The sequence below is a fragment of the Entelurus aequoreus genome, linkage group LG02, assembly GCF_033978785.1.
Source record: "Entelurus aequoreus isolate RoL-2023_Sb linkage group LG02, RoL_Eaeq_v1.1, whole genome shotgun sequence".
NCBI lineage: Eukaryota > Metazoa > Chordata > Actinopteri > Syngnathiformes > Syngnathidae > Entelurus > Entelurus aequoreus.
The window spans coordinates 27,676,670-27,704,192 of NC_084732.1; the positions used below are offsets into that span (position 1 = coordinate 27,676,670).

At 39.8% G+C, this 27,523-nt stretch overlaps 1 protein-coding gene and 1 long non-coding RNA gene across 4 annotated transcripts in view; one reads left to right on the top strand and one right to left on the bottom strand.

Annotated features, from left to right (window-relative positions):
• The window catches only part of LOC133632087 (protein unc-13 homolog C), a 321,103-nt gene that overhangs the window by 30,886 nt on the left and 262,694 nt on the right, over positions 1–27,523 (bottom strand). The window contains exons 23-29 of one of the 2 annotated variants that reach the window (XM_062024326.1): positions 26,125–26,202; positions 24,332–24,358; positions 20,286–20,374; positions 17,639–17,776; positions 14,642–14,765; positions 13,441–13,503; positions 8,808–8,888 (exon numbers count right to left, since the gene is read on the bottom strand). In XM_062024326.1, the coding sequence (XP_061880310.1) occupies positions 8,808–8,888; positions 13,441–13,503; positions 14,642–14,765; positions 17,639–17,776; positions 20,286–20,374; positions 24,332–24,358; positions 26,125–26,202 (600 nt within the window). The remainder of the gene's footprint in view (positions 1–8,807; positions 8,889–13,440; positions 13,504–14,641; positions 14,766–17,638; positions 17,777–20,285; positions 20,375–24,331; positions 24,359–26,124; positions 26,203–27,523) is intronic. The other variant, XM_062024332.1, reaches the window with a different exon arrangement.
• The window catches only part of LOC133632100 (uncharacterized), a 222,594-nt gene that overhangs the window by 16,729 nt on the left and 178,342 nt on the right, over positions 1–27,523 (top strand). The gene's annotated exons all lie outside the window — the stretch shown is intronic.

Genomic DNA, 27,523 nt, shown 5'->3' on the forward strand with positions numbered 1-27,523 from the left:
ACCGTGTATGGTGCGGATGGTGTTCTGCTGACCTCGACTGCGGATGTTGTGGATCGGTGGAGGGAATACTTTGAAGACCTCCTCAATCCTACCAGCACGTCTTCCTATGAGGAAGCAGTGCCTGAGGAATCTGGGGTGGGCTCTCCTATTTCTGGGGCTGAGGTTGCCGAGGTAGTTAAAAAGCTCCTCGGTGGCAGGGCCCCAGGGGTGGATGAGATCCGCCCGGAGTTCCTTAAGGCTCTGGATGCTGTGGGGCTGTCTTGGTTGACAAGACTCTGCAACATCGCGTGGACATCGGGGGCGGTACCTCTGGATTGGCAGACCGGGGTGGTGGTTCCTCTCTTTAAGAAGGGGAACCGGAGGGTGTGTTCCAACTATCGTGGGATCACACTCCTCAGCCTTCCCGGTAAGGTCTATTCAGGTGTACTGGAGAGGAGGCTACGCCGGATAGTCGAACCTCGGATTCAAGAGGAACAGTGTGGTTTTTTTCCCGGTCGTGGAACTGTGGACCAGCTCTATACTCTCGGCAAGGTCCTTGAGGGTGCATGGGAGTTTGCCCAACCGGTCTACATGTGCTTTGTGGATTTGGAGAAGGCATTTGACCGAGCTCTGCTACTGATGGACTATAACATATAAAACATTGTAACATTCTGTGATGTATAAATAACTCTGTGACTTTGATTTCAACACTTTTTGACCCGAAGACCATCTTTGTACATTTTTTTGTACAGCTTACATGGAAATGTGAATAAAAGCAACATTTAACCTTTTCTACTGTTGTGCCAATCTAGGAAAAGTCATAAAATTTCAAGTTAACAACACAGTGGCGGGTCAAAATGACCCGAGGACAACAGGAGGGTTAAATCTGATTTTTTATTTTTTTATTTTAAATCTGATTTTTAAATTTTAAATCTGATTTTAAAAAGTTAATCGTTTGACAGCCCCATATCAGCGGAATTCTGTAGTTGTTTAAACTAATACATTTATGTTAAAACCTATTTAAAACTACTTGAACAGCCAAACAGGTGTCTACTATAATCAAGCATTAATTTATTCAGCTGCCTCTCTGCTATATTTCTAACAGGTCGCAGTTCAAACAGTCGCAAGTGTACATGATAGAAAATCTGTCCATAAAGCTGCATCCCTGTCATGTGCTCCTCTATGGGCCAGTACATGTATCCATTATCCTGGCCATTAGTATGCGCCAGTTAAAAGTTCAGTCTGGATAAAATGTTTTCAGAGGGGAAATCCAGCTCCTTCTAAGGGGATTTAATATGACCTGCTAATGTTTTATTTCAATGCATCCCATCATTTTATGCATCACGTTTATTGATCCGGTCTGCCCGGACTCTCCCTGAAAGCATTGCTCAGCTGTGTTAATTGACTGTTCTCATTGGAATACTGATAGAACTAATCCCAGCGACGTGATTGATCGAAAACCTTCAGGTAAGGCGCCTCGGAGACGAGCGTGATCAATTCGTTTTCTCCGTTTCACAGCACACCCCCGGTGGGCTTCGGCGTCATTACTCCAAAGTTGTTGGCTCAACATTGAGAGGATTCAAGATGGCGGCGCTTCACAACGGCAGCTTCTTGCATGCGCTCTTGGAAGTGTAGACCGATTTGGCAAAAATACCCGTCAATTCAGTCAATTTCATGGCTGGCTCACAGCGTGTTCACTCCGTGATCACTTACGACCGACTTACGATTCTGGATGTGGAGAGATCGGGCCATTTTGGGCTGAAAGATGCGTGTACGGTGGACCTACTCGCTAGCTTGGGAATTCTTCGCGAGCTACATCCAGCAGTGGCCTTTGAAGCAGCGGCGTCCACTACCAGCGGAGACTGTCAACGAAAGAGACGTAAGCGGTGCGCTCGGAAGCAGAAGCGGGAATGTCGGGCAGGGCTAACAACAACGCTAAAGGCGTTGTTGTTAGCGGGGCTAACGAAAAAGCTAAATGCTAATCCACAAAGAAGCGCTGATAAGGAGTCTGTTAAGATAGAACTAGCCAGCGCCAGGCTGGATAATCCCTGCACACATAGCAATTCTCTTAGAATAATATACAACTCACATAATGTTTTTTCTGCGTCAGAGGTGGACATGCATTTTACTGAGGTGGCAAACAATCTAAAAATTCCTGTCATATCAATTCCTAGATATGGTCGAAATTATTTAAAGTGCACTACGCATAATAAACGTAACATTATTAATATTGCTACTACGGATTCTTTCAACAAAAACTCCTCAAAACAGCCCAATACCTATAATATGAGCTTTTTAAACATAAGGTCATTGTCTTCCAAAACGTTATTAGTTAATGAAGTCATTAGAGACAACAATCTTGATGTCGTTGGTCTAGCCGAGACCTGGCTCAAACCAGACACATTTTTTGCGCTGGGTGAGGCGTCTCCTCCTGGCTATACGGGAACGCATATTGCCCGTCCCATTAAAAGGGGTGGGGGTGTTGCACTAATATACAACACAAACTTTAGCCTTACCTCGGACCTAAATAATAAATATAACTCGTTTGAGGTGCTTACTATGAGGTTTGTCACACCGCTGCCTCTGCACCTGGCTGTCATCTACCGCCCCCCAGGGCCCTATTGGGACTTTATCAATTAATTTTCAGAGTCTGTTGCTGATCTAGTGACACACGCCGACAATATAATCATAATGGGAGACTTTAACATCCATATGAATACCCCATCGGACCCTCCATGCGTGGCGCTCCAGACTATAATTGATAGCTGTGGTCTTACACAAATAATAAATGAACCCACGCATCGCAACGGTAATACGATAGATCTAGTGCTTGTCAGGGGTGTCACCACCTCCAAAGTTACGATACTCCCGTACACTAAAGTAATGTCCGATCATTACCTTATAAAGTTCGAAGTTCTGACTCATTGCTCAAACTAATAATAATAATAATAACTACTATAGCAGCCGCAACATTAATGCTGCCACAACGACGACTCTTACTGACCTACTGCCTTCGGTAATGGCACCATTCCCAAATTATGTGGGCTCTATTGATAACCTCAAATTGTAGCACAGCAGCTAAATGAACACTTAGCGTCTACCAATCTCTGTGTACCTTTTCAATCCGGTTTCAGGGCAAATCACTCTACGGAGACAGCCCTCGCAAAAATGACTAATGATCTATTGCTAACGATGGATTCTGATGCTTCATCTATGTTGCTGCTTCTTGATCTTAGCGCCGCTTTCGATACTGTTGATCATAATATTTTATTAGAGCGTATCAAAACGCGTATTGGGATGTCAGACTTAGCCTTGTCTTGGTTTAACTCTTATCTTACGGACAGGATGCAGTGTGTCTCCCATAACAATGTGACATCGGACTATGTTAAGGTAACGTGCGGAGTTCCCCAGGGTTCGGTTCTTGGCCCTGCACTCTTTAGTATTTACATGCTGCCGCTAGGTGACATCATACGCAAATACGGTGTTAGCTTTCACTGTTATGCTGATGACACCCAACTCTACATGCCCCTAAAGCTGACCAACACGCTGGATTGTAGTCAGCTGGAGGCGTGTCTTAATGAAATTAAACAATGGATGTCCGCTAACTTTTTGCAACTCAACGCTAAGAAAACGGAAATGCTGATTATCGGTCCTGCTCAACACCGACATCTATTTAATAATACCACCTTAACATTTGACAACCAAACAATTAAACAAGGCGACTCGGTAAAGAATCTAGGTATTATCTTCGACCCAACTCTCTCGTTTGAGTCACACATTAAGAGTGTTACTAAAACGGCCTTCTTTCATCTCCGTAATATCGCTAAAATTCGTTCCATTTTGTCCACAAACGATGCTGAGATCATTATCCATGCGTTCGTTACATCTCGTCTCGATTACTGTAACGTTTTATTTTCGGGCCTCCCTATGTCTAGCATTAAAAGATTACAGATGGTACAAAATGCGGCTGCTAGACTTTTGACAAAAACAAGAAAGTTTGATCATATTATGCCTATACTGGCTCACTTGCACTGGCTTCCTGTGCACCTAAGATGCGACTTTAAGGTTTTACTACTTACGTAAAAAATACTACACGGTCAAGCTCCTGCCTATCTTGCCGATTGTATTGTACCATATGTCCCGGCAAGAAATCTGCGTTCAAAGAACTCCGGCTTATTAGTGATTCCCAGAGCCCAAAAAAAGTCTGCAGGCTATAGAGCGTTTTCTATTCGGGCTCCAATACTATGGAATGCCCTCCCGGTAAAAGTTAGAGATGCTACCTCAGTAGAAGCATTTAAGTCTCATCTTAAAACTAATTTGTATACTTTAGCCTTTAAATAGACTCCCTTTTTAGACCGGTTGATGTGCCGTTTCTTTTCTTTTCTTTTCTACTCTGCTCCCAACCCGGGGTGGACCTCTAGCCTGTTCATCGGATGGGGACATCTCTACGCTGCTGACCCGTCTCCGCTCGGGATGGTTCCTGCTGGCCCCACCATGGACTGGACTTTCGCTGATGTGTTGGACTTTCACAATATTATGTCAGACCCACTCGACATCCATTGCTTTCGGTCTCCCCTAGAGGGGGGGGGTTACCCACATATGCGGTCCTCTCCAAGGTTTCTCATAGTCATTCACATTGACGTCCCACTGGGGTGAGTTTTCCTTGCCCGTATGTGGGCTCTGTACCGAGGATGTTGTTGTGGCTTGTACAGCCCTTTGAGACACTTGTGATTTAGGGCTATATAAATAAACATTGATTGATTGATTGATTGAGGTGTTGTCAGGCTATGCCCTTCTTCCCAAAAGTCGTATAAAAGATAATAAATGTAATAAATATGACGACGCTGCATTTCGTTTGCTGACAATTTACGAGCCATCAGGAAATATAAAAGAGGGTCTAAAAAATAATTTATCTGTGGGATGATTCCTACTTGGCCTGCTGTTATAAGTCTCCGACACACTTTTTGTGAGGCTTCTGTACATACGTTAACAAAAGACTCAACAATCTCCAAGTGCCTTGCTCACCATTCCCACAATGCATTTATTTTAATCATTTTACAATTTCAACAACTGGTGGATTAGATAATGCACTTGAAAGTGCAGAAATCCGCCTGGCCTTATACTAGGGATGATGTTTGATAAGAAATTATCGAGTTCGAGCCTATTATCGAATCCTCTTATTGAACCGATTCCTTATCGATTCTCTTATTGAATCCAGATAGGTTGTTGTATATGGAAAAAAACACAATATTTGGTTTAACAAAAGCTCACTTTTATTTTATAAGAAAAAAATAAAATAAAATGAATAAATAAATATTGACTGTTACCCCCCTAAAAAAAAAAATACATACATATTGACTGTTGTTACCCAAAGTATATTAAGTGGGATTTTCAGTCCCTTGGGCACAAAACGGAAAATAATACAGCTCTCCAAAAAGACAACTTCTGCTGCTATTGGAAAATACTAAGTACACACACAGGCAGACAGCTAACAAACAATCCAAGACGTCTAATAAAGTTCCAAAGCAGATTAATCCATGTAGGCTCTTTATTGTTGTTGATCTTGCTTTGTCTTTTCCTAGCTTTACTTTTGTCTTGCACTGGACTGTTATTTTTTATTTTTTAAACTGAAATACACACAATGACAAATGTATAAGCTATGTGATTCAATTAACATACTCAAATGTAATACACAATATGTACATATTAGCTTCACACAAATATACAGTACTATCATTAAACAAATACTTCTGAGTGTTGAAACTATTTCGATGGTGGAAATACACGACTGGCAGCCCTCTTAAGTCCTCAAATCATTCATTGAAACAGTGCACAAAAATCGTTTTTCAATAAACATCTTAGTTTTAAATGTAACCACTTTCCACCAATATTAAGTTACATAAACAAGTTAAACAGTTTATTTACAGACTTATCTTTTCCAAGGCTTGTAAGAACTAACACAACTTGTCTACTTCTCAGTTGTCTCATGAACTAAACTGACTCGCCAACCCGGAAGTGGCCAGACTAATGACGCGTAGTATTTTCATATCGCCACAAGGTGTCGGTAAGAGTCTACAATCAAATGGGCATAACATTGCCCATTTGGGATTCGTTCCCAGGGATTCCAATAAAGAACCAACTCTTTTTCTTTACTAAAGTGGTCTCAATAATGGGTACCGGTTCTCAAAAAGAGATTTGAGTCGGAGGACTGGGTTCTTTTCTTATCGAACAACCGGGAAATCATCCCTACCCATACCCGCTAATAGTAACAAAGTCCTGAATCCATACGGTGTCCTTGGGCAAGACACTTCACCCTTTGCCTCTGATGGCTGCTGGTTAGCGCCTTGCATGGCAGCTCCCGCCATCAGTGTGTGAATGTGTGTGTGAATGGGTAAATGTGGAAATACTGTCAAAGCGCTTTGAGTACCTTGAAGGTAGAAAAGCGCTATACAAGTATAACCCATTTATCATTTATTACTTGTTCCTTATAATATTTCTGACATTTCCTGAAAGTTTAATCAAAATGTGTCCATAATTCGCGCTCTTTATTTCAGAATGAAATTAACGTAGTCTCTGACAAAGGACCTGATCTACTAAGATCCAAATAAAATGCGCTAAATAGCATGTACAAACTATAACATTCCGAGTACAATTTGTGGCCGTGTTGCGGGTGATCTGCTAAAACTGTGTGTACAGTTGATAACGAATATAAAAGTAGTGCAGGCTGCCCTCTTTAAATTAGTTGTTTACGTATATATATCGGCTGTCACCATGGATACACTCATTTCCTCCACATGTATGGCATCATATGTGGTGTTTTGTCAAGTTGTTCACATGCAGCAGACAAATATGTACTTATTTTCTGGCCGATACAAAATAACCAGAGTTCTTAACCTTTTTAACCTCGGGGCCCAACTTTTCCACCACTCACTCAAATATTATTTAGTAATATGATTAAGTAATCTTTTTTTTTTCATATTCATTAATTGTATCTTCTTACAGTTTACCAGGTTAAACCTTGTCAAATGATATGAAACCAATGTCTGACTATGGTAGCCGTAATGTGTTGAATATCCATCAAGCGGTGCGGCTTTTTAGCTTACCAAAGTCGGACTGAAACATGTTGACAGATTTTTGAGCACCGTGTGTAATGTCCTATATTCTCAATGGAACATCAAAGTGTTGGTCTTCCTTGCTAGCATCATTTATTGAACAGGTGTCAACCTGTAGTCCACATGTATCTCTTATGTATGACTGCCATCTACTGGTCACACTTTTCATGACACCATGTAAAATTGCTCTGAGATCGGTAACCACAACCAGAATTAATCCGTACATTAGGCGCACCGAGTTATAAGGTGCACTGTTGAATCTCGTGGAAATGAAAGGATTTTAAGTGTGCCTTACAGTCAGAAAAATATGGTCATTAAATGAATAATAAATCATGATATATATGTTTCTTAAACACATTGACAATAAAATCAAAGTGCAAATGAAAACATAGCTTCACCACTTTAGTGATAATTGTTGCGCCTAAAAAACTTCTTCATGACTTTAGCTCCAGACTTTTTCTCTTTGTTTCAGATTTCCATTACTGCCCCAAGTGGTGAAAAAATGTGTATTACAACTGACCTCTGCGGCCCATACGCTGAGAAACCTACATTTTTTGGCGGCCCAACAATGGGCTCTGGCCCTTTGGTAAAGAAACACTGATCGGGACGGCGTGGCGAAGTTGGTAGAGTGGCTGTGCCAGCAATCGGAGTGTTGCTGGTTACTGGGGTTCAATTCCCACCTTCTACCTTCCTAGTCACGTCCGTTGTGTCCTTGGGCAAGACACTTCACCCTTTGCCTCTGATGGCCGCTGGTTAGCGCCTTGCATGGCAGCTCCCGCCATCAGTGTGTGAATGTGTGTGTGAATGGGTAAATGTGGAAATACTGTCAAAGCGCTATACAAGTACAACCCATTTATCATTATCATTTATCGATTCTCTTTCTATCCCCTCCTGCTCTGGCCCGGCTGCACCAAATGATAATATAAATACATATAATAAAGTCAAATACAAATAAGGCAACAAGATAAGTATCCTACACTTCTCTTTTGTAAAGTAAATCTGAACAGCCGATATGGGCATCTACATCAACTATATGATTTGCCTGAGAAGCTGGACAGGACAAAAAAAAAAAAAAAACACTGATCGAGACAACAGAACCTATATGAAGCACGCTGATGGTGCGTCTGATTTGATCCAGACGCAAGAAAATGTATATTGCAAGGGTATTGCATTATTACAGTATATCTTCTCTATGAACAAACGAAGACCATACAAATTGGCAGCAGACACCAAAAATGAATTGATTACATTTGTTTTAATCAGCCCTGTAAGTCATTCAGCAGCTATACAATTGTTAAATAGCATTGTTGAATAGACAATAGGTGTCATTTATTTCTGACTGTCCAAATATACAATGTCTATTGTCTGTCTTTGCAGCGCAATCGCCTCCTTTTTCACAAACTCTGTGCCTAACTGTGCCAGCTTGCACGCGCATTTCAAACGTGCTACATTTAGACACAAAACAGCGCCCGCAGAATTGTTTTAATTTTGGGAAATCACATTGCGTGTGCTAAATTATTATATTTGCAGCTTCTCCTCCCAGTATTGTGCGCGTTCTGATAATCAGCATTTGTTGTGTATATACGTGATGACAGCTCTATATTTTGCTCATTTATGTGAGCTCTTAGTGAATCAGCTTTGCGTGTGCTATTAAGTTTACACGCGTTTTAAAACATGCAAACCTTTGGTAGATCCAGCCTACAATGTACAACTCACCTTGATAGTGGGAAGCACGAGGTCCATGGCTGCACACTGACGTGGAGTCAGACTTCTGGCTTCCTCTCGGGTGACGTGCTCCTGCAGGGAGTTGCACACAATATCAAGATAATGACCCAACCAAAGTCATGAAGCTATGGAGATTGCGGAGTAATTGCTCGCTGCTGCAGGCATGGCAGACGTGAGCTGCTTGGCTTCGCCGGGGGGAGCGAGAATGCTGCCATATCACGCAGAGGCGGGAAACATCTATTTCAATCATGAGCTGTACAGCCAAAATACGTATAAGGATACTGTAATCCAGCTGCGTCAGGCTGTCAATTCTCCACTGCAGTGTTAATTTTGACAGCAGTTCTTAATTTAGTTTTAGTTAGTCTTTTGATGAAAATGTACTTTAGTTTTAGTCATATTTTCATTTAAATATTGAATAATATACAGTATATCACTAAAATGGTCATATGAAGAAACGGTCTAGTTTTATTCTATATTGTGGATAACTACATTGAGTGTGCACAATTGACGTATTGGCCAGGGTCCTGTTCAAACACTGTTATAAATCAAAAAGATATATATATATATATATATATATATATATATATATATATATATATATATATATATATATATATATATATATATATATATATATATATATATATATATATACATATACATATATACATATACATACATGTTGGGTCAGGGAAAAAACACAGAGGCTATGTCATTTCTACAAGCCTCTTTTGCAGGTTTCCCTGCTCTTCAGGGAATTTTATAATAATAATAATACTTTAATTCTAAAATCCCCTGAAGAGCAGGGCAAACTACAAAACAGGCTTGTAGGGATGAGATAGGTCAGGACCGATAAACCACATAAACCTCGACTATATATATATTTCACATAGCTGTCTTTGTGTTAGCTTGAAAAATGACATATCTGCTCTTTTGGGTTGTCAAGTTGCACAATTAACTGAACAGTGTGCCAACGACATCAATTAAAGTGCACTGTACGTGTATCTTAGCTTATTAAATTGCCAGACAAGTTGGCCCATGGTGTATGACGAAAGTAGTGGTAGAGTAAGCTGTCTTGCTCCTGCTTTACCGTCTTTAATAGAAACAGTAATTAATTTCGAAATATTAGCTTTGGCCTTCTTCGTGTTGCGTAGATGTCCCGATTAAAGCCTGCAGACGGCGCTTCAAGTTGGTTGCATTTTTACCGGAGAAAATCGAGCCCCAGTGTTTACAATGTGTCTTGTTGTCTACTGCGGCAAAGGTAAAGTGTGTTTTGATTGATTGATTGAAACTTTTATTAGTAGATTGTACAGTACAGTACATATTCCGTACAATTGACCACTAAATGGTAACACCCAAATAAGTTTTTCAACTTGTTTAAGTCGGGGTCCACGTAAATCAGTTCATGGTAATTTATCTTGTCCATATGTCTTCTATTTCTTCTAGGTGTAGAACACATATTGAGGTTGTGTAAAAATACAGTCATGTTTTCCATGTGAAAAATCTAAACACAGTGCCTCACAAAGACGGTAGTCCTGATTGGATCCCCTCTGTGAATCAGCCCCCGCCCCTCTACCATATGCAACTGTAATTGGATAGATACCAAATTAAATATGATTGGATTTCATCCCTGTCAACATTTCCGTCTAGTTTTTATTAATTGACTAAATTGTCAAATAACTTTGTCATATTTTTAGTCAACGTGCATTTGTTTTGCTTCACTATTGTCCTATTTTAGTCAATTTCGAAAACGAACACAAATATTTTTAGACCAAAAATTCAAGTGAAAAAGAAGTATTATAATTTGCAAAAGGTTTATTAGCACACATATGCAGACATTTATGGTGAAGTGCAGTGAAAAACTTAGACCTTGCGGATTAAACAAAAGTTCCTGCCCTGGTTTCTTCGGAATTAATCAAACACCGGTCCACTTTGAATTGATTTTCAAGAGCCGGCGCGAGACAACACAACAAGCACTTTAATCAACATCTGTGATAAGATGGGAGCCGCGCAGGTGCCAAAATGCACAGGGCAACATTCGATCTTCATTTACTTATTTCCAGTTGGGATCCTCCGCTAAGAAAACCCACAATGTCACGATAAGCCTTATAAGCAGCGAATGAACTATGCTGTGATGCGTGCGTTTATAACTTTTATGATGTTACACAATTTACTGTTAGCAAAAACTAAAATATTATAGGTCTACTTTTGGATACAATTGGGCCACGTTGCAGCCAATATACAGTATTGACTGAGTATACAGTAAGACAGGGGTGTCAAACTCATTTTAGATGGGGGGGCCACACGGAGAAAAATCTACTCCCAAGTGGGCGCGATAACTTCAAAATAAAGACACATTAAGATAGTTTTCTTTGTTTGAAAATAGAAAAAGCACATTCTGAAATTGTACAAATCATAATGTTGTTGTGTTGTTTTGTTTTTGTTGTTGCAGTTAATAGTATATATACTTTATTTGTAGTTATTTATATTTTCTGAACAAATTATGTGAAAATGTTGGTGTTAATTTTCAATCCATCAAGATAAAAAAATGATATAATGTGATGATGCTACAATGATACACATAATTGCTATTGTGACATCCAGTGGACACATTTAGAACAGCAGTTTATTTCATTCAAAAATTTTAGGTACATTTTTATACTTGGCAAACTCCTACTGCGGGCCGGATAAAACCTGTCCGCGGGCCTGATCCGGCCCTCGGGCCGTACGTTTGACACCCCTGCTGTAAGACAACCTTAAACTTAAGTCAAAAACATAGCATGGTTTTTTTTTGATAATCCGGTACTGAATATATGTTTTTGGAACAAGTGTCTGTCTTAGTTCCAATCGGCGTGTGAGTTGAGTTGAGTTGAGTTTGAGTTTATTTCGAACATGCAAGCATACAGTGACAGGAAGAAAAGCTCGGACTCACTTGGGGAAAAGTTTTTCGGCACAACCTGTTTGTTTATCAACAACAAAAAAATGGAAGTGGAAATGTCTCTAAAATTAGACGAGGATTAATGCTCACTATCATAAAACGTGTTTATAAACGACTTTAACCCGGAAGGATGGATACGGACACGCCCATCCGTGTGCTCGTGCTATCCAGATGTTGCTTCAAAGAACAACTAACAAGCGCACACGAAAACTGGCCAAAACATACATTAGGCATACATCTGCTGCAAGACTCCGAGGTTAAATACCTCAGGTGACTCGGTTGTTAGTAAAAGCACAATGTGAGCACTGATCCATGCGCGCAGACGCTCTGCACAAAACCTGAGGCAGCAAACATCCTCGGGTCACATCAGCAATTAAATAGGAGCCTAGCCTGAATAATGCTGAGGCAATCTTACTGCTGTTTTTGGCTTTGAAAAACTACCATTCCACGGTTAAGCGTTTCATTGTATAATGCATCTGAATATATGCATGCGGTGTTGGTGTACATGCACTGCTCAGATGGTGCAACTTTACGGAATCCTTAAGGACATACAGGAAGATTTGACATCATTTACTGGACCGCATAATTTGGTGTTGTTTTCATCCTTTCTCTCTTCGCCTTAAGTCCATTTGCACGTGGGTATTTAAAAAAATAGTAAAACAAAAAAAAAGTAGTCGTCTCATTTTATTCAAGATGAGCATCAATGTCCATCATTGCATGGAATAACATCAAAATAACATAAGGTAATACTGTAATATAGAATTAATACAAAACACTGTATATTCTTAGGTATATTATTTACTGTAACGTATAAAATACATACATATTAGTGGTGTCCCAATCCGATATTGATATTGGATATTGGTCTCAGATCAACAAAAAACCAGAGTATTGGATGATATCGCCTTGAACCTACATTTTCTGATATAAGCTCCGATACGAGCAGTCCTGCAGTGTGATTCCTTGTGCAATGCTTGAAAGCTCGTTAACACCTATTTGTACTCCAATTAGCACACAAGATTGATCTTTTCTTGATTTTAGTAAAGTAATTTACAAAGAGTAGGCTATAAACTACTAGGAGCTATTAGCTGCACAACAGCTAAGCTCACAATAGTACACAAGCTAGCTGTATATAATAAGTGTCAGTAATTGAACAATTTTGCAGCTAGACATTTGTCAATATTAAAGTATAAATGTATCAAATAATTATAGTTGCATTATCTTGGCAGATATAAAGTGTACTGGAAAGTATCCAGTAACAAACGTGTCTGCGTCCCCCAACTTACTGCAACACAAGCTTGACTTAATATATTATTGTGGCCACTAGGTGTTGCCAAAAAAATATCACCACTCCACTTCAATTTAAAATAGGTAAATACGTTAGGGTTTAGTTAGATCATTTTCATATCTACTTTTGTTCTCTGTTTGAGTAATTTCACTTCATCAAGTATTTTCTAACATTCTCCACTACAGAACAATAAAAGTGTGTACTATGATTCGTTCTGATGTATCGGATCGATATCGATATTGGTCAATACTCAAGGCTCCAATATCGGTATTATAACGAAAGTGAAAAAGTTGTATCAGGACACCACTAATGCATAAACAATAAAATTGATTTCAAAAAGCTAATTTAGATGAAAACACAAAGCTCCATTTTAGTTTTAGTATTAATTCAAAATGTACCTTCAGTTTGGACAATTGGCCCAAGTCCTTTGCAGCATTGAAGATCATCTGAGCTCCTTGTTGCTGGAAGAACAACATATTGTTTGTCATTAAGGTATATAAAACCGACAACAGGCACATAATTGCATACCCCGAAAATGACTAGAACTTTTGTCATTTTCATCAATTTATTTTAAGATTTGGAAAGAATTTAAATAAACTGAAACTCAAGCTGAGAAAGGACCAATCTCAGCTGGATATGTGATTCAAAATTATAAGAAAACGTCAATCATAATTGCACTTAAACAGCAATTGAAGATTGTGTATTCAATTAATATTTAATATTAACATTCTAATTAATAGTATTGATATGTATTTGAATATGACAAATTAGGAAATTACAGTTTCCATACTTCATAGTGTGCTTGGAAGTGAATGTTATTACAATAATCGTAATTATATTATTATTAATCTTTCTTTATTTATGTTATCATTATCATTATGTAATTATTTTATTAATATTATGAACATTATTATTATTGTTAATATTATTCTAATTAACTAGTTTAGTTTAGTTTTTATTATTTCTTCGGTCAATGGTCAACAAAATAAACAAACAGTTGTACATTCATAAATTGAAAATGTTGCAGACCGACAGGGTTTAGGCTGAAGTTGAACACTTATTGCGCCTAACCCTATAAACAATGTCAAATACAAGTTGAGCTTTCAAAAATTATGACATTTCCTTTTCACAACATATTATAAATACACATTGTACACAACATAAACACTGTTCAATTAAGACATGTGAAATATCCTTGTACACATGTTAAACTTTTGTACCAATTATATACTATATACAAACAATTATACTTCCATTATTTATATCCCACATTTAGTTTTTAATTAACATGGATCATAGTATTAACTACTTTGTTGATTCAAGAGTGATATATTTTTTCAAGACATTGGTCTTAAAGTTTTTTTTTAAATGTGTGAACTACAGTAGAACAATGATATTTCTGTCTAACATGCTTTTATTTCATGGTACTTATTTATAACCTGACCTTAAACTAAGATTAGCTAACCAAATATGCTTTCTTGCCATGCATACAGTAGGACGACTTGTAGCTGTGATGTGAACTACAGTTAAAAAAATGAAATAAAATAAAAATTGCATTGATTATGGACGACACGAAAGACCAAAATGCTGTAAACTCACGCTCTGGTCGGTCAGCGGAGGCAAGACGATAGTCCTCTCGATGGTGTTAAGCACAATCTTCCAAAGCTCTTTGAGAACCCGTTTCAGCACCGTCTTCTCACATATCTTGGCGAACAACATCAAACTGCGAAGTGGTTGAAAAAAAGAAAAAAAGAGCGTTTGTCAGAAACATGTTTAACAACTGAGTCAACATGGCCGACGACTCCAAGAGATGATGTCGTCAAGACTAATAAGATTAGACCCAATGCTATAATAGGCCTGATTTGAAGCAGAATAGTCTACTTGTTACGCAATTTCCATCTTCAGGCTGGCAGTCATTAAGTAATTCCTATGGGGGAGGGGCGGATGTAGTCTTTTTTTTCTTTCCCTTACAAAAAACATTCATAATTCATCCTATTTCCCTAAAACATTATTTTACCACTCACCACTGCTATGAAAAGACGGCGGAGTGCAGGAGCAACAAGATGGAGTTCAATGTGCTTGCAGTCCATCTCTGGCCTCCTGCCATTCTCCAGCACACACAATGTTTGATGGATCTATTTTCTTCAAGCCAATAATATCACGATGACGAACGACTCAGTCAAAGCAGGTGCGGTGGATGACTTCCAAGTTTGGGAAGTAGGCCAAAAAATACATTGTTGTCTAATTTGGTTGGTGCTTTCAAATGCAAATGTACTTTACTTGGAAAAATAGACATTTGTGGCACCCTTATGGTACTGAGTTCGGTATGTTTTTAAGTACCAACCGAATTCTCTACCCTTTCACGTGAAATATAACTCTGCCAGATTTTGATACCTTTGTTGCATGTGACGTCAAGTCCGGGGGCTTTCTCTGCACCAAACATTTGGCCGGGAAACAAGCAGTCAAGCACTCAGAGCGGACCTAGCCAAACTCCATCTAGGAAATGTGACAATTTTCCATGCCACCTAAGCAAGTAGAAGGCGCTCAAAAGTACAGTAAGGCTCCACTTATTTTAAAAATGTGCTAGCTTAATGCTAATTTACATTGAATTCGCCATAGACATGCTGAAGATTAGCATTAGCGATTTCAACAAATTTGGCGATGAAAACTACAAATAAGATAAAAATAAAACAGCTGGTGTGCAATAAATACAATGCTTACAGTATAAACACTTTGTAGGCGTCAACATTAGAAAAGACTGGCACATTCAACTTACTGTCAAAGACTATTTCCACAACACACCGCAGTTTACACGCTACTGCCATCTAACATCTTGGAATTGCAACTGCATGCAAAGTCTACTACATAATACAGTACACTACTTGCAAATGAGATAAAGCAGTGTAAGAAAACAGAATATAACAACTACACAACAGAGCTCAAGGTTAAATGTTTGATTGAAATCAACATTTATAAACATATTTGAACACACACAAAAGTACAGACAAACAAGTACTTTGATACAAATGTGAAAAGTACCCATTCCTAGGTAGCCTAAATGGAATACTAATGTGCAGGGGGGCGTGGCCTGCGGGTCTGCCGCGGAACAGGGTGTGTCAGGACCGGCCTCGAAGACGGCGACAGCTGATTAGATAACAAGGCCCACTAAGGCCATCTACGCACCTGTCGCTGTCTTCGAGGCCGGTCCTGACACACCCCGTTCCGCGGCAGACCCGCAGGCCACGCCCCCCTCCACAACTAATATTCTCAAATTTGTATGATCATCAGAAAAATGGTCAATGACTAATGAACAATTAGTGTTCCTGCTAAGACGTTTAGCTTGATGGGGATTTTTAAAAAAGAATTATTTACCAACTCTTGCTCAAATTTTACACGCATGTGCTTTTCAACCCTTTAAAGATGTGTACCAAATTTCGTAGTAATTCGGCCAGACACCTTAAAGTTGCATTGGGTGTTCTGTAGAGTGCGTGACACATTTAATCAACAACGTTTAATCAGAGCGACCATGTGGTGCATTTGTCTAAATTTCCCCCTTTTGTGTGCAGCCGTTCAGGTTTAGAAGTGTTAGCTTACACCCCTGTATGCCAGGGGGGTGCGTGGTGCGACCCCGGGGAACGTACTTTATTAGTATCATGCTTCGAAAAGCTGTGCACTGCAAAACCTGCTCATTGTAGCCACTGATCCTGACTTCCTCTTTTTGATAAAAACAAGTTTTATTTGTATTTTGTATTGATTGATTGATTGAAACTTTTATTAGTAGATTGCACAGTACAGTACATATTCCGTACAATTGACCACTAAATGGTAACACCCGAATACGTTTTTCAACTTATCGGGGTCCACGTTAATCAATTCATGGTAAATGGTAGGTTCATGTATTTCATATATTGTGCTCTTAAGCTAATGTGGCTGATTGATTTTAATGTATTATTTTTCATTTAGTTTCTATCATTTTTTTTTATACTAAATAAAAAAACATTTTAATTTTGTTTCTGCTACAGACTAAAATACGATGCTAATAAAGTTAGTCTTTGTTTTTAAATTGACATATATTTAATTCCTTTTTGTTTTCTTTAATGTTAGTAAGGATGTTATGCAGAGGTGTACTTATAACTATTTCATTGACAGATGGTACTATTTGTAGTCGAGGTAGAGAGTGGGGGCTTGGGGACGCGGAAAGTTTTCTTCATCAGAAGGTGGGCGTAAAAAAAAAAAAAATTGAGAAGGACTGGCTTACACAAACAAAAACATATTTATGTGAAAAATGCATGGCTAGAAATGGATATTCTTTCTGTCATTGTATTGTTCCAACAGGAAGAAGGATTTGCGGTTTCTATACCACAAAGAGGATTCCCTGTAATATTCCATTGACCTCGATGTTCCTCTGAGATTTCTAAACCTCATCTGAACCATTATAATCTCTTTGGCTTTTTTCAGGAATGTCCTTCAAATATTATTCAGTATCCCCCCCCCGATCTGATTTGAATAGGTTTAGTAACAGCCTCAGTTATTGTGTCTCTTCAGGCCTCAGGAAGCCATGGCAGCTTTGCATCGTACAATCGGCATGATACTCACTTTTTATCCAGAAGGTCCATAAGAGGCCGGAGGACGGTCTCCGCATCCATAGCAGCGTTGCTACCCTTGGCTGAACCTTTCATTTGGACCAGCTCCTGGTTCATCTGCTTGACACAGTCCTCAATCACTGGTTTGAAACTGTGTGGAAAAAGAAAGAACCCCAGTGAAGGTTCTTATCTCCTGTTTCCATACGTAATGACGCAACAGACGTTTAAAGCCTTGTTTGCACCAAGCATTAGGGTGTGGTTCCGGAAGTTTTTTTTTTTTTTTATTGCCATTTGTGGGTTCGGTTTGCTACCATGTTCGTTAGTTACAGTAGGAAGGGGATTTAAATGGCCCGATTCGGTCACTTTAGCCACCAAATGGCAGTAGAGTGTTGAATATCTTAAAATGTGGCAATTGCAACTTTGACCACAACGTCAGTTGCTATGTAGAGTGGCACTTTCCATCATTTTCAGCAGACTGCATTGCAAAATGATTAACCCACCCCACCATCTTCTCAAGCGAGGCTCGCCCAAGAATGGGGCCATATGAAATGTTGGTACACATTAATTAATATATAGCGAAACACATTTAAATGTCTTACCCAAATTAACCTCTTCTCATCATTCTCCATGAAATAAAACAGTATTCTACAAACGCACAAATGGAAGAATTTAAAAATGTTGCGCTCAATTTATTTATTTATATCATGGTGTGTGTTTAAGGGCCACAAAAATAGGAGACATATTATATTGCGTTTTGCTCCGCAATAATATGCAAAACCAACTTGTCTTACATATAGGTACCAGCTGACGTGTATTTGGGATCTGCATAAGTCCTGAAAACTTGCGCACGTCCACCATTGTAGTTCCCGCCGACGCCATAGTTGTTAAACTCCTTTTTCTCTATCGTCTTGTTGTGGGGAATTTGTCTTACGCTGCTGACATTTCTAACATAAAGTAGCGTACACTTCTAATTAGGGATGTCTGATAATGGCTTTTTGCCGATATCCGATATTCCGATATTGTCCAACTCTTAATTCCCAATACCGATATCAACCGATACCGATACATACAGTCGTGGAATAAACACATTATTATGCCTAATTTGGACAACCAGGTATGGGGACGATAAGGTCCTTTTTTTTAAAAATTAATCAAATAAAATAAGATAAATAAATTAAAAACAGTTTCTTGAATAAAAAAGAAAGTCAAAAAAATATAAAAACAGTTACATAGAAACTAGTAATTAATGAAAATGAGTAAAATTAACTGTTAAAGGTTAGTACTATTAGTGGACCAGCAGCACACACAATCATGTGTGCTTACAGACTGTATCCCTTGCAGACTGTATTGTTATATATTGATATATAATGTAGGAACCAGAAATATTAATAACAGAAAGAAACAACCCTTTTGTGTGAATGAGTGTAAATGGGGGAGGGAGGTTTTTTTGGGTTGGTGTACTAATTGTAAGTGTATCTTGTGTTTTTTATGTTGATTTAATAAAAAAATAAAAAATAATAATTCCGATATTACATTTTAAAGCATTTATCGGCCGATAATATCGGACATCTCTACTTCTAATTATAACGGTCAGTAAACTCGCTATGGAAGTGCTAAAAACTACCTGTACAACAAAGATGACGGGGAAAAATGCTGACGAAGTGGAGCCATGCAAATTAAAGCGCCCACAAAACGGCGAATCAGAAAGCGGCTTGAAGATGGTCTGTAACACAATCTATGCAACATTTTGTTCAAAAAACCACCATTACATGTTATGTAGACCACAAGGAAGTGTTTTAAATGTAGAAAAAAAAATCATAATATGACCCCTTTAATGCCCCTTATAAGTGACCCTAGGTCTGAAAAATGTGGTACTAGTTTTTCATCAGATAAAATAAAACTTGTCTCTTATCTCTGTCATTTGTACTAAATGGTTCCTTTTAAAAAGTAGGGGGAAAAAAAAATCTGAAATAAACCTAAATCAAAAATCTCAAATTTCCATATCACCTAGGCCTAGTTTGGATACAAAATGCATTGCTATGGAATAAATAATTGCCTATTATTAAAGGAAAACTGTGGAATATGATGGAGGCAGCAAGTCGAATGCATCATAATAATCCCCTCAATTCCCCACCCAGCAAAACATGGATTAACTCGCTGGACTATAAAGACAATATAACATACATCCATAAACATGGATGCATATGCAAAAGTGCAATATATTTATCTGTACAGTAATCTATTTATTTATATCTGCACCTTATTGCTCTTTTATCCTGCACTACAACGAGCTAATGCAACAAAATTCCGTTCTTATCTGTACTGTAAAGTTCACATTTGAATGACAATAAAAGGAAGTCTAAGTCAGTCCTTGCCAAATCAGGGTGTACCGTTCTAAACTCTTCCGTGACGAAAACAAACTGAATGACACCGTCTTGTTGGAGGTGTTCACTTTTCCGCCGACTTGTTGTAAACGAGCAACAGGGGAGCCTTTTTGCGCCCCGGAAGAAATGTTTACAAATATCACTTTACTGGAGTTGATAATGAATTTACTGCATGTGGCTTTTAGATGCAAAAACAGTTTGCGGGGTGATTAGTTTGATGGAGTGGGTAGTAAAAAAAAAAGGAGATGTTTGTACAATGGTCATGCTAATGCTCACCTGGAGCCTAACACGCCGCTGAGCTCATCCAACACGGTGTTGAGTTTGTTTTGCAGCTCCTTCAGCAGATCACTGGCCTCTGCATCCAGCTGTCATTGTGGAAGGGGGGTCGGGGGGAGTGAGAAGAAGGACAGTTACTGCATGGTTGCACTCAATAGAGCTGCCATACTAGCAAGAGGAACTCTGCAGGATGCCTCGGCTGGGATGAGGAGGAGGAGGTGTGTGTGTGTGTGTGTGTGTGTTTGTGTGTGTGTGTGTGGAGCGAGGAAGGGGAAGGTTGGGGGGGGCGAGGTAACCTGTTCGCCTCCCGCGCATCCTGCGTGCCATCTGTGCCGAGCGTCGCTCTGAATACAAATGGATGGCTCCGAGCAGAGCGCTGGCACAAGAGCGAGGTGTTAGCAAAGGTAGCAGCCAGCTAGCAGGGCCCCACATGGGTGCAATAGAACATAAGACAACAGTAGTCACGGCTGAGGGAGTGCACACACCGTCAAGGGGGGGGGATAATGGCTCGCGGTCTCTTGCGCCTGGTTGACTGACATTGGGACTTGTTGTCGAGAACGTAACTGTTGCTTTGGAGGAGCAAGATGTTGCACTACTGTGAAACAACCCGCACCCCAAACAAGAGGAGTGAGCGTGTAAATAAGAAATGGCTTCACAAAAAAGTGCCAAATGCTGTTAGAGCTTCCTGTTCGTAGTTTTTGATGCAGCGCTGCCTCAGGGGGTGGAAGGTCACTGGAACAGATGTTTGGTTTTTTTTTCGGCCTTGAACTGTACTTTGAGAGCTTTCTCCAGGGGGGTTTGCTCTATATTGGGACGGTATAGCTCGGTTGGTAGAGCGGCCGTGCCAGCAACTTGAGGGTTGCAGGTTCGATCCCCGCTTCCGCCATCCTAGTCACTACCGTTGTGTCCTTGGGCAAGACACTTTACCCACCTGCTCCCAGTGCCACCCACACTGGTTTAAATGTAACTTAGATATTGGGTTTCACAATGTAAAGCGCTTTGAGTCACTTGAGAAAAAGCGCTATATAAATGTAATTCACTTCACTTCACTATATCAAGATATATCATATTAGACATCATTGTAGTGGTCTATACACTTTCCCCCCTAAAATTGTTTTAGAGCCTCACTCTTTTATTGCAGAAGCAATGTGCTGTGTTTGCAATAGAGCGGCTGTTTTTTATTTGTTTATTTCCTTAACGGCACCATTAACTTCAGCTTTACAGATGCCATTTATGTCCAGGTATGGGGAAAACATCTACAGTACAAACAAACGTTTAGACGTTGCGGTAAAGGTAAGGTACAACTCCATCAGCGACTATTTGAGGTGTAAAACTCGTATTTAATCATTGTATTTTTTTTTGAGGAAATATGGAAAAGTGGTGATTGTAAGCTTTTATGATACCAAATATTGTTTGTGATCTTAAATAATATAACAGCTCTAATTAGTCATCAAATTGGCATTTAACAACAAGGATACTGCACAAAAGTGCAGCAAAAAAACACTGTTTTTTAATAGCAGTAAGGAGCAAACGGCTCAGACATCATTATTAGCGCTGATGACATCATTGTAAACAACAGTACAACAAGTGTAATTTCACACCAACAACTGAGTAGCACAACCAGCTTTTTAAAGCACAAACAGAAGGCAGATAAAGCTGCTGGATGCTGACCACGCATGATATTTCAAAACCTGCTACTACTATCTTGAGGAATTTAGTTATTTATTTTTTGTTTTATTAATCAATCCAACAAAATAATACCATAATCCAATTCCAAAACCAAACCCGGCCCCAGCAAGATTCAGAAGAGCAATTGAGAGGACACACAAACATGACACAAAACAATCCAAAAGTAGTCAAACAAAAATTAATAATATCAACAGTATCAATATTAATAACAATTCCAACATAGCAGTGATTAGAAATCCCTCATTGACATTATCATTACAGCCATTTATAAAAAAAATAAAAACTTTAAAAAAATGAACAATAGTCTCACAGTGGTTTACACTTGCATCGCATCTCATATGCTTGACAACAAATTGTGTCCAATATTTTCCACAAAAAAACACTATTTTGCAATAGCAGTAAGGAGCAAACGGCTCAGACATCATGATTAGCACAGATGAAATCCTTGTAAACAGTACAACAAGTGTAATTTTACACCAACAACTGAGTAGTGCAACCAGCACTTTAAAGCACATACAGAGGCAGATAAAGCTGCTGGATGCTGACCACGCATGATATTTCAAAACCTGCTACTACTATCTTGAGTAATTCAGCTGTGAATGCCAATAAATAGAATACGATGTGGTAAAGCGGTACTAAACTTACAAAACATCAACATTATTTGCTGTGATGTACTGTTTGTGTATTTGTGCTAATTGTCCTCATCTGTGCTTCTAGAGAAAAATGTGTATGTTCGTCCCTGCCGTATGACTGCATGTCATCTCCAAATGATTTGCTTGGCTTACGCCGCCAGACATGCCTCAATCCGCACATGAGCGCCATAGAGTTACAGTACGTGTTTGTGCTCTCACTTATGGACGCGTTCATACCGCTGTCACTTCCCTACACCACATTGAAGCGTACAATATTGTTTTTTCCGTCACGCAGAACATTGCTCACAAAAGGTTTCATATTTTACACGAAAGTGAAGGGTGTTTTCTGAAGCGCGAGCAGAGGAATTGCACTAGGCACCAGTCCTAATGGCCTTAACGTTTACGTCTGACCTCTAATCCGTAGTCACTGACATTGAGAATCAGTTTTGTTTTCATTTTTTTCAGATAACTCTCACTTTAATCGCAATACCAGCAAGAGAAATAAAACCAATTCAAGGCCACTGTCACCTCCTGGGAGCTTAAAATTCAATTCTGACTTCAAATGATTCGGTCAAAGATGACAATCTACTCTGAAACATCGCTTCTGAGAGGTACAGTCACAGACTTTTCCATATCATGGCCATGTCTTTTTGACCGAGTTGTAGGGCAAAAATAGCAAGTCCTCAGTTCTGCGAAATGTCCGCTCCTACATAAAGTATTTCCTTTTTGCATTTTTTGGGTTAGTGAGTGGAACAATTCTAAAGACAAATTAAGTGGCTGTTTATAGACATTAATCCTTTCAATCCGACCCAAATCTGGGGATTCCACTCAGGTAACTTTCAAAAAAGTTTCTGGGTTTCCGAGTTTTTGAGCTATTGGTGTATGGCGGTCATCCCCTGAGATCCTATCAACAGCAACCCAGCTTTTCTTTCCTTTGCCTGTTTCGACAATGACTACTCACTGCCGGGGAGTAATGCTGAAACACAAGTAAATAAAGGTTTAATAAAACACTGTGAGAAGGAAATGAAAAAGGACCAAATTGGGGACTATCAAGCCTGAAAGCAATCAGGTCAGTCTATCATCTATAAAGACAGACACTGTGGTGTTTATTGGTAATGCAGTGATTGGCTCTTTGGGAGTTAATTGCAAACGGCGTATAATTCTGCAATAAATAAGCTTCTTTGCAGAGACAGAACCTAATGAAGATCTGTCACCGTTACACTAAAGCTGTGTAGCAGCATTCCAGAGATAAACCTGGGTGTCAGGCCACATTGGATCACTTCAACAAAGACTTCAGGAGTCGTTAATCTACAGACGATAATTGCCCTGGAGTGATCCAGGTCACGATTCGCTCACTGCAGCAGCACGTGGTTATGTTTGTCAGACTCTTTGTTCCTCGGAGTGAACAATAAGCCATGTTTTGGGGCGAGGGGGTAAGCAAGCTGAAAAAAGATGGTAAGGCATGGTTTGGATCCGCCATCTCTACAATGCCAGGGTGATGGTGAGCTCCAGCAGCCTGATTCCTAAGGGTTGATGGGTAATTGAGATTCCGTATGCTCTGCGGCACATGCTGCTGGAAGGGTTTTCGGAGTAGAGGGACAGGGTGGAGTGGAGTGAAAAAGCGCATGAGAGGTGGTTGTTGTGTGTGGGAGGGAGAGGGTCGTGCTTTTTGACGTCATTGGGTAAATGACAGGAAGGGCTGTTGACGGGTCCTATTGCACACACCTTACAGAAGGACACAACCCCCTCCTCCTGGAGAGAGAGCACATAGAGGAAATTGGGAAGAGGGAGTGGGTGTTGGGGAAGGGGCAGGGGGGTGGGGGGGCATAACCACAGGAGACAAAACGCAAGGCGAGACAAGATGTTAGATATAAGAGAGAAGCATGCACTTAAGTCAGAAGAAACCACAGGGGCAGCATCGCCAGGGTTTGACACATTTCAAGTTGTTAAACTCTCCATGCACATACAAGTAGTGTCACGGAACTGAACAGAACCGCAAATAGGATCTACACGTATTGGATCAAAATCCTCCATACCAATCACAATACATAATAAGGTGGTTGCAACCTCAATCACGTGTCCTTCCAGCTGGACACACCATGGGTGGCCTCAAGGTTAACAATCCTGATTCTGACACCAACTGCTATTAACTTTCTACCCCCTACCTGGATCGGAAACCTTTGGGTTCAAAAACATATATATAGTCCATTCATTATTGTGCCTTGTCCATCTCTGGTATCTACTGCACAGGTGTCTCCTGTCCCAAAGGGGACTTACAAACGGGCACATTAATTACCTTACAGCCAACAATCCTGCTTCTGACACCAATCATCAAGAAACTCTTTACCCTCAACCTAAATTGGAAACATTTGGGTTTAAAAATAACTGGTCGATCCATTCTAGTGCCTCGTCCATCCCTGGTGTCTATTGCACATGTGTCTCCTGTCCCAAAACCACTTCCAACTAGCCACATGAATGGCCTCATGGCTAACCATCTCACTTCTGACATTTGCTCCAGAACTCTGAGAAGTTTTACGCTAAACTCAGACTTAAAACATTGACTATACAGCCATAGTCACAAACACTTTGTTTACAAGTGGGATAGGGGTATGGACAGGGTGCAGTCGAGGTCTTAATTATAAAATTAATATTAAGCATGTTAACCAAATTACATACAAACCTGTAGCATATTTTGTCACAACTTCTAGAAGCAGAATTCTAGTGCCTCATCTATCTCCAGGGTCAAAGGTATCTTGCGTCATGGCTGATGATCTCGCTTCTGACATCATCTGTCATGGAAATCTGTAGTACTTCACAACCTGGACTGGTACCATTTGGGTTGAAAAACCTGGAGACCGACTACTTAGGGATGTGAGCCCATATCCAACACCGGTCCCATGACTCCTTTAGGTGTCCCATCATATTGATGCTTGCGCTGTGCCCATTTCTGGGGTCTATCACTGCTTCTTCTTGCAAGGGTCACTCACTGTGGCCTCACTGTTTACCATCTTGCGTCTGACACCATTATGTTGTGTTGAAAAATCTGATCATTACACCAGGCTGTTTAGCGTCATCGCCAGTTAGCATTCACACCCACAAGTTACAAGTGGGATAGATGTGGGGGCGGGTTGAAGGGTTTGAGGTTGCCAGACGAGCTAAGAGTCGGATATGCAATATTAGCAAACTGACACGGCAGATTAGTCGACTAGACGGGTACATGGAGAAACTGAGGGAAGGATTACAGCACAACACTGTCAGGGTCAATGCCTTTTCACTTCCAATAAATGTCATCCAAAATGATGTTTTGCATAATCATGACCTAGCGTTTATTTCTCGGCCAAGCACCGGTGTGAGGATGTGGGGTTTAAGCCGCCGTTGCTAACCGATAGCCTGTTCAAGTGTCCTTGAGAATAAGCAGAATCCTTACACAATGCATTGGTAATATTACAGCTGATTCTTCCCTTTGCATTGTAAAGCTATTTTATTGTAAGAGGGAACAAAAGAGACAAGAGACAGACCTGTTTGCCTCCCATGGACTCAAACATCTTCTCCAGCTGGACTCGGAGCTGCTGAATGTTGTTGAGAAGAATGCAGGGCTGTCAAGAGGGTTGAAAACAAATAGGTGTCAGTTCTCAATGCATATTTAATGTCCACGTCTTGCAGAAAACAAATGCCAACAGAAACAGTATGTACGCTTTAGACAGAAAATGAAAGCATAGCAAACATCCATCAGTGTACATTTCCTGGCACATCATCTATACGAGAGATGCCAGGGGTCTGCGCAACATTGTCCGACAGCTGAAGAACACAATACTACGGAGAGAGGAATGCCCGTGCAAAATACGTCGGACATGTTTATTCTGCTGCTTTTATGTAATGCCGCGTGTAATTTTGCTACGTATTTTTAGTCAGGCGAACATGATGTGCCTTATCTTCTCCCCAAAAAAGGAATTACACCCCCGCCCTGACTAAACTGATGATGGCGGTAATGCACAGTGGTGAGATTGTGAACCCCTCAGGAGTATGATTGGTGCCTTTCAATCCCCCAGAGCAGCATAAATCGTGGCTCTCTCTTTTTCTGGATTTATGCGCACATTTGCATAGGGTGATTAGACGGTCCCAATGGGAGTAAAAGTAATTTCTCAAACATAGTAGATATTTCTAACTTGAGGGAGGATGACACAGGGAGCTAATATAACATCATAATTTCCTCTGAAAGATCGGAACTAATATAACTGTTGACTTATTTAAAGACCTTTATGTTTTATTGAACCCGTGGAGTGAAGTTACAACCGCTCGGAATGTACACTGTTGGGAAAGAAAATGAAAGTTAAACACAGGAAGTGAACACACTGTCAGTAACTGATGAATTGGTAAATATTTGGTGGGGTCTGCAACATGTGTCATTTTTTGCTATGTTTAAATTATGCTTAAAAAGTGTTTGTTCATTTCAAACCTTCATTTACCCCCACACATTAACAGCATTTGTGAACTGTTGATAGCGATCTATAGCGTTAATTTCTGTTGGTAAATGAGAGACAATGAGAGATTATCACACTTCAACATCTCTGTCATGTAAATGCCTCTTTGCTATGTCAGATTTGTAAAAGAAGATCTGTTCTGAATTGTCTAACCTTAAACCAGGGATGTCAAACATGCGGCCCGCGAACAGGTTAAATCCGGCCCAGCGAGATGAGTTTGCCAATTGTAAAATTGAGCTGCATTTTAAATTAAAGAAACTGCTGTTCTAAATGTGTCCACTGGATGTCACAATAGTATTTCCAGTATGCAAGGAAAATGGGTTATATATCAAGTAAGCGGTACACAGTAAAGTGGGGCTGTGACTCCTCCCCCTCGATGCAACACAAAACAAACAGGAATAAAATAAACAATTGTTAACCACACTTAAAATGCTGC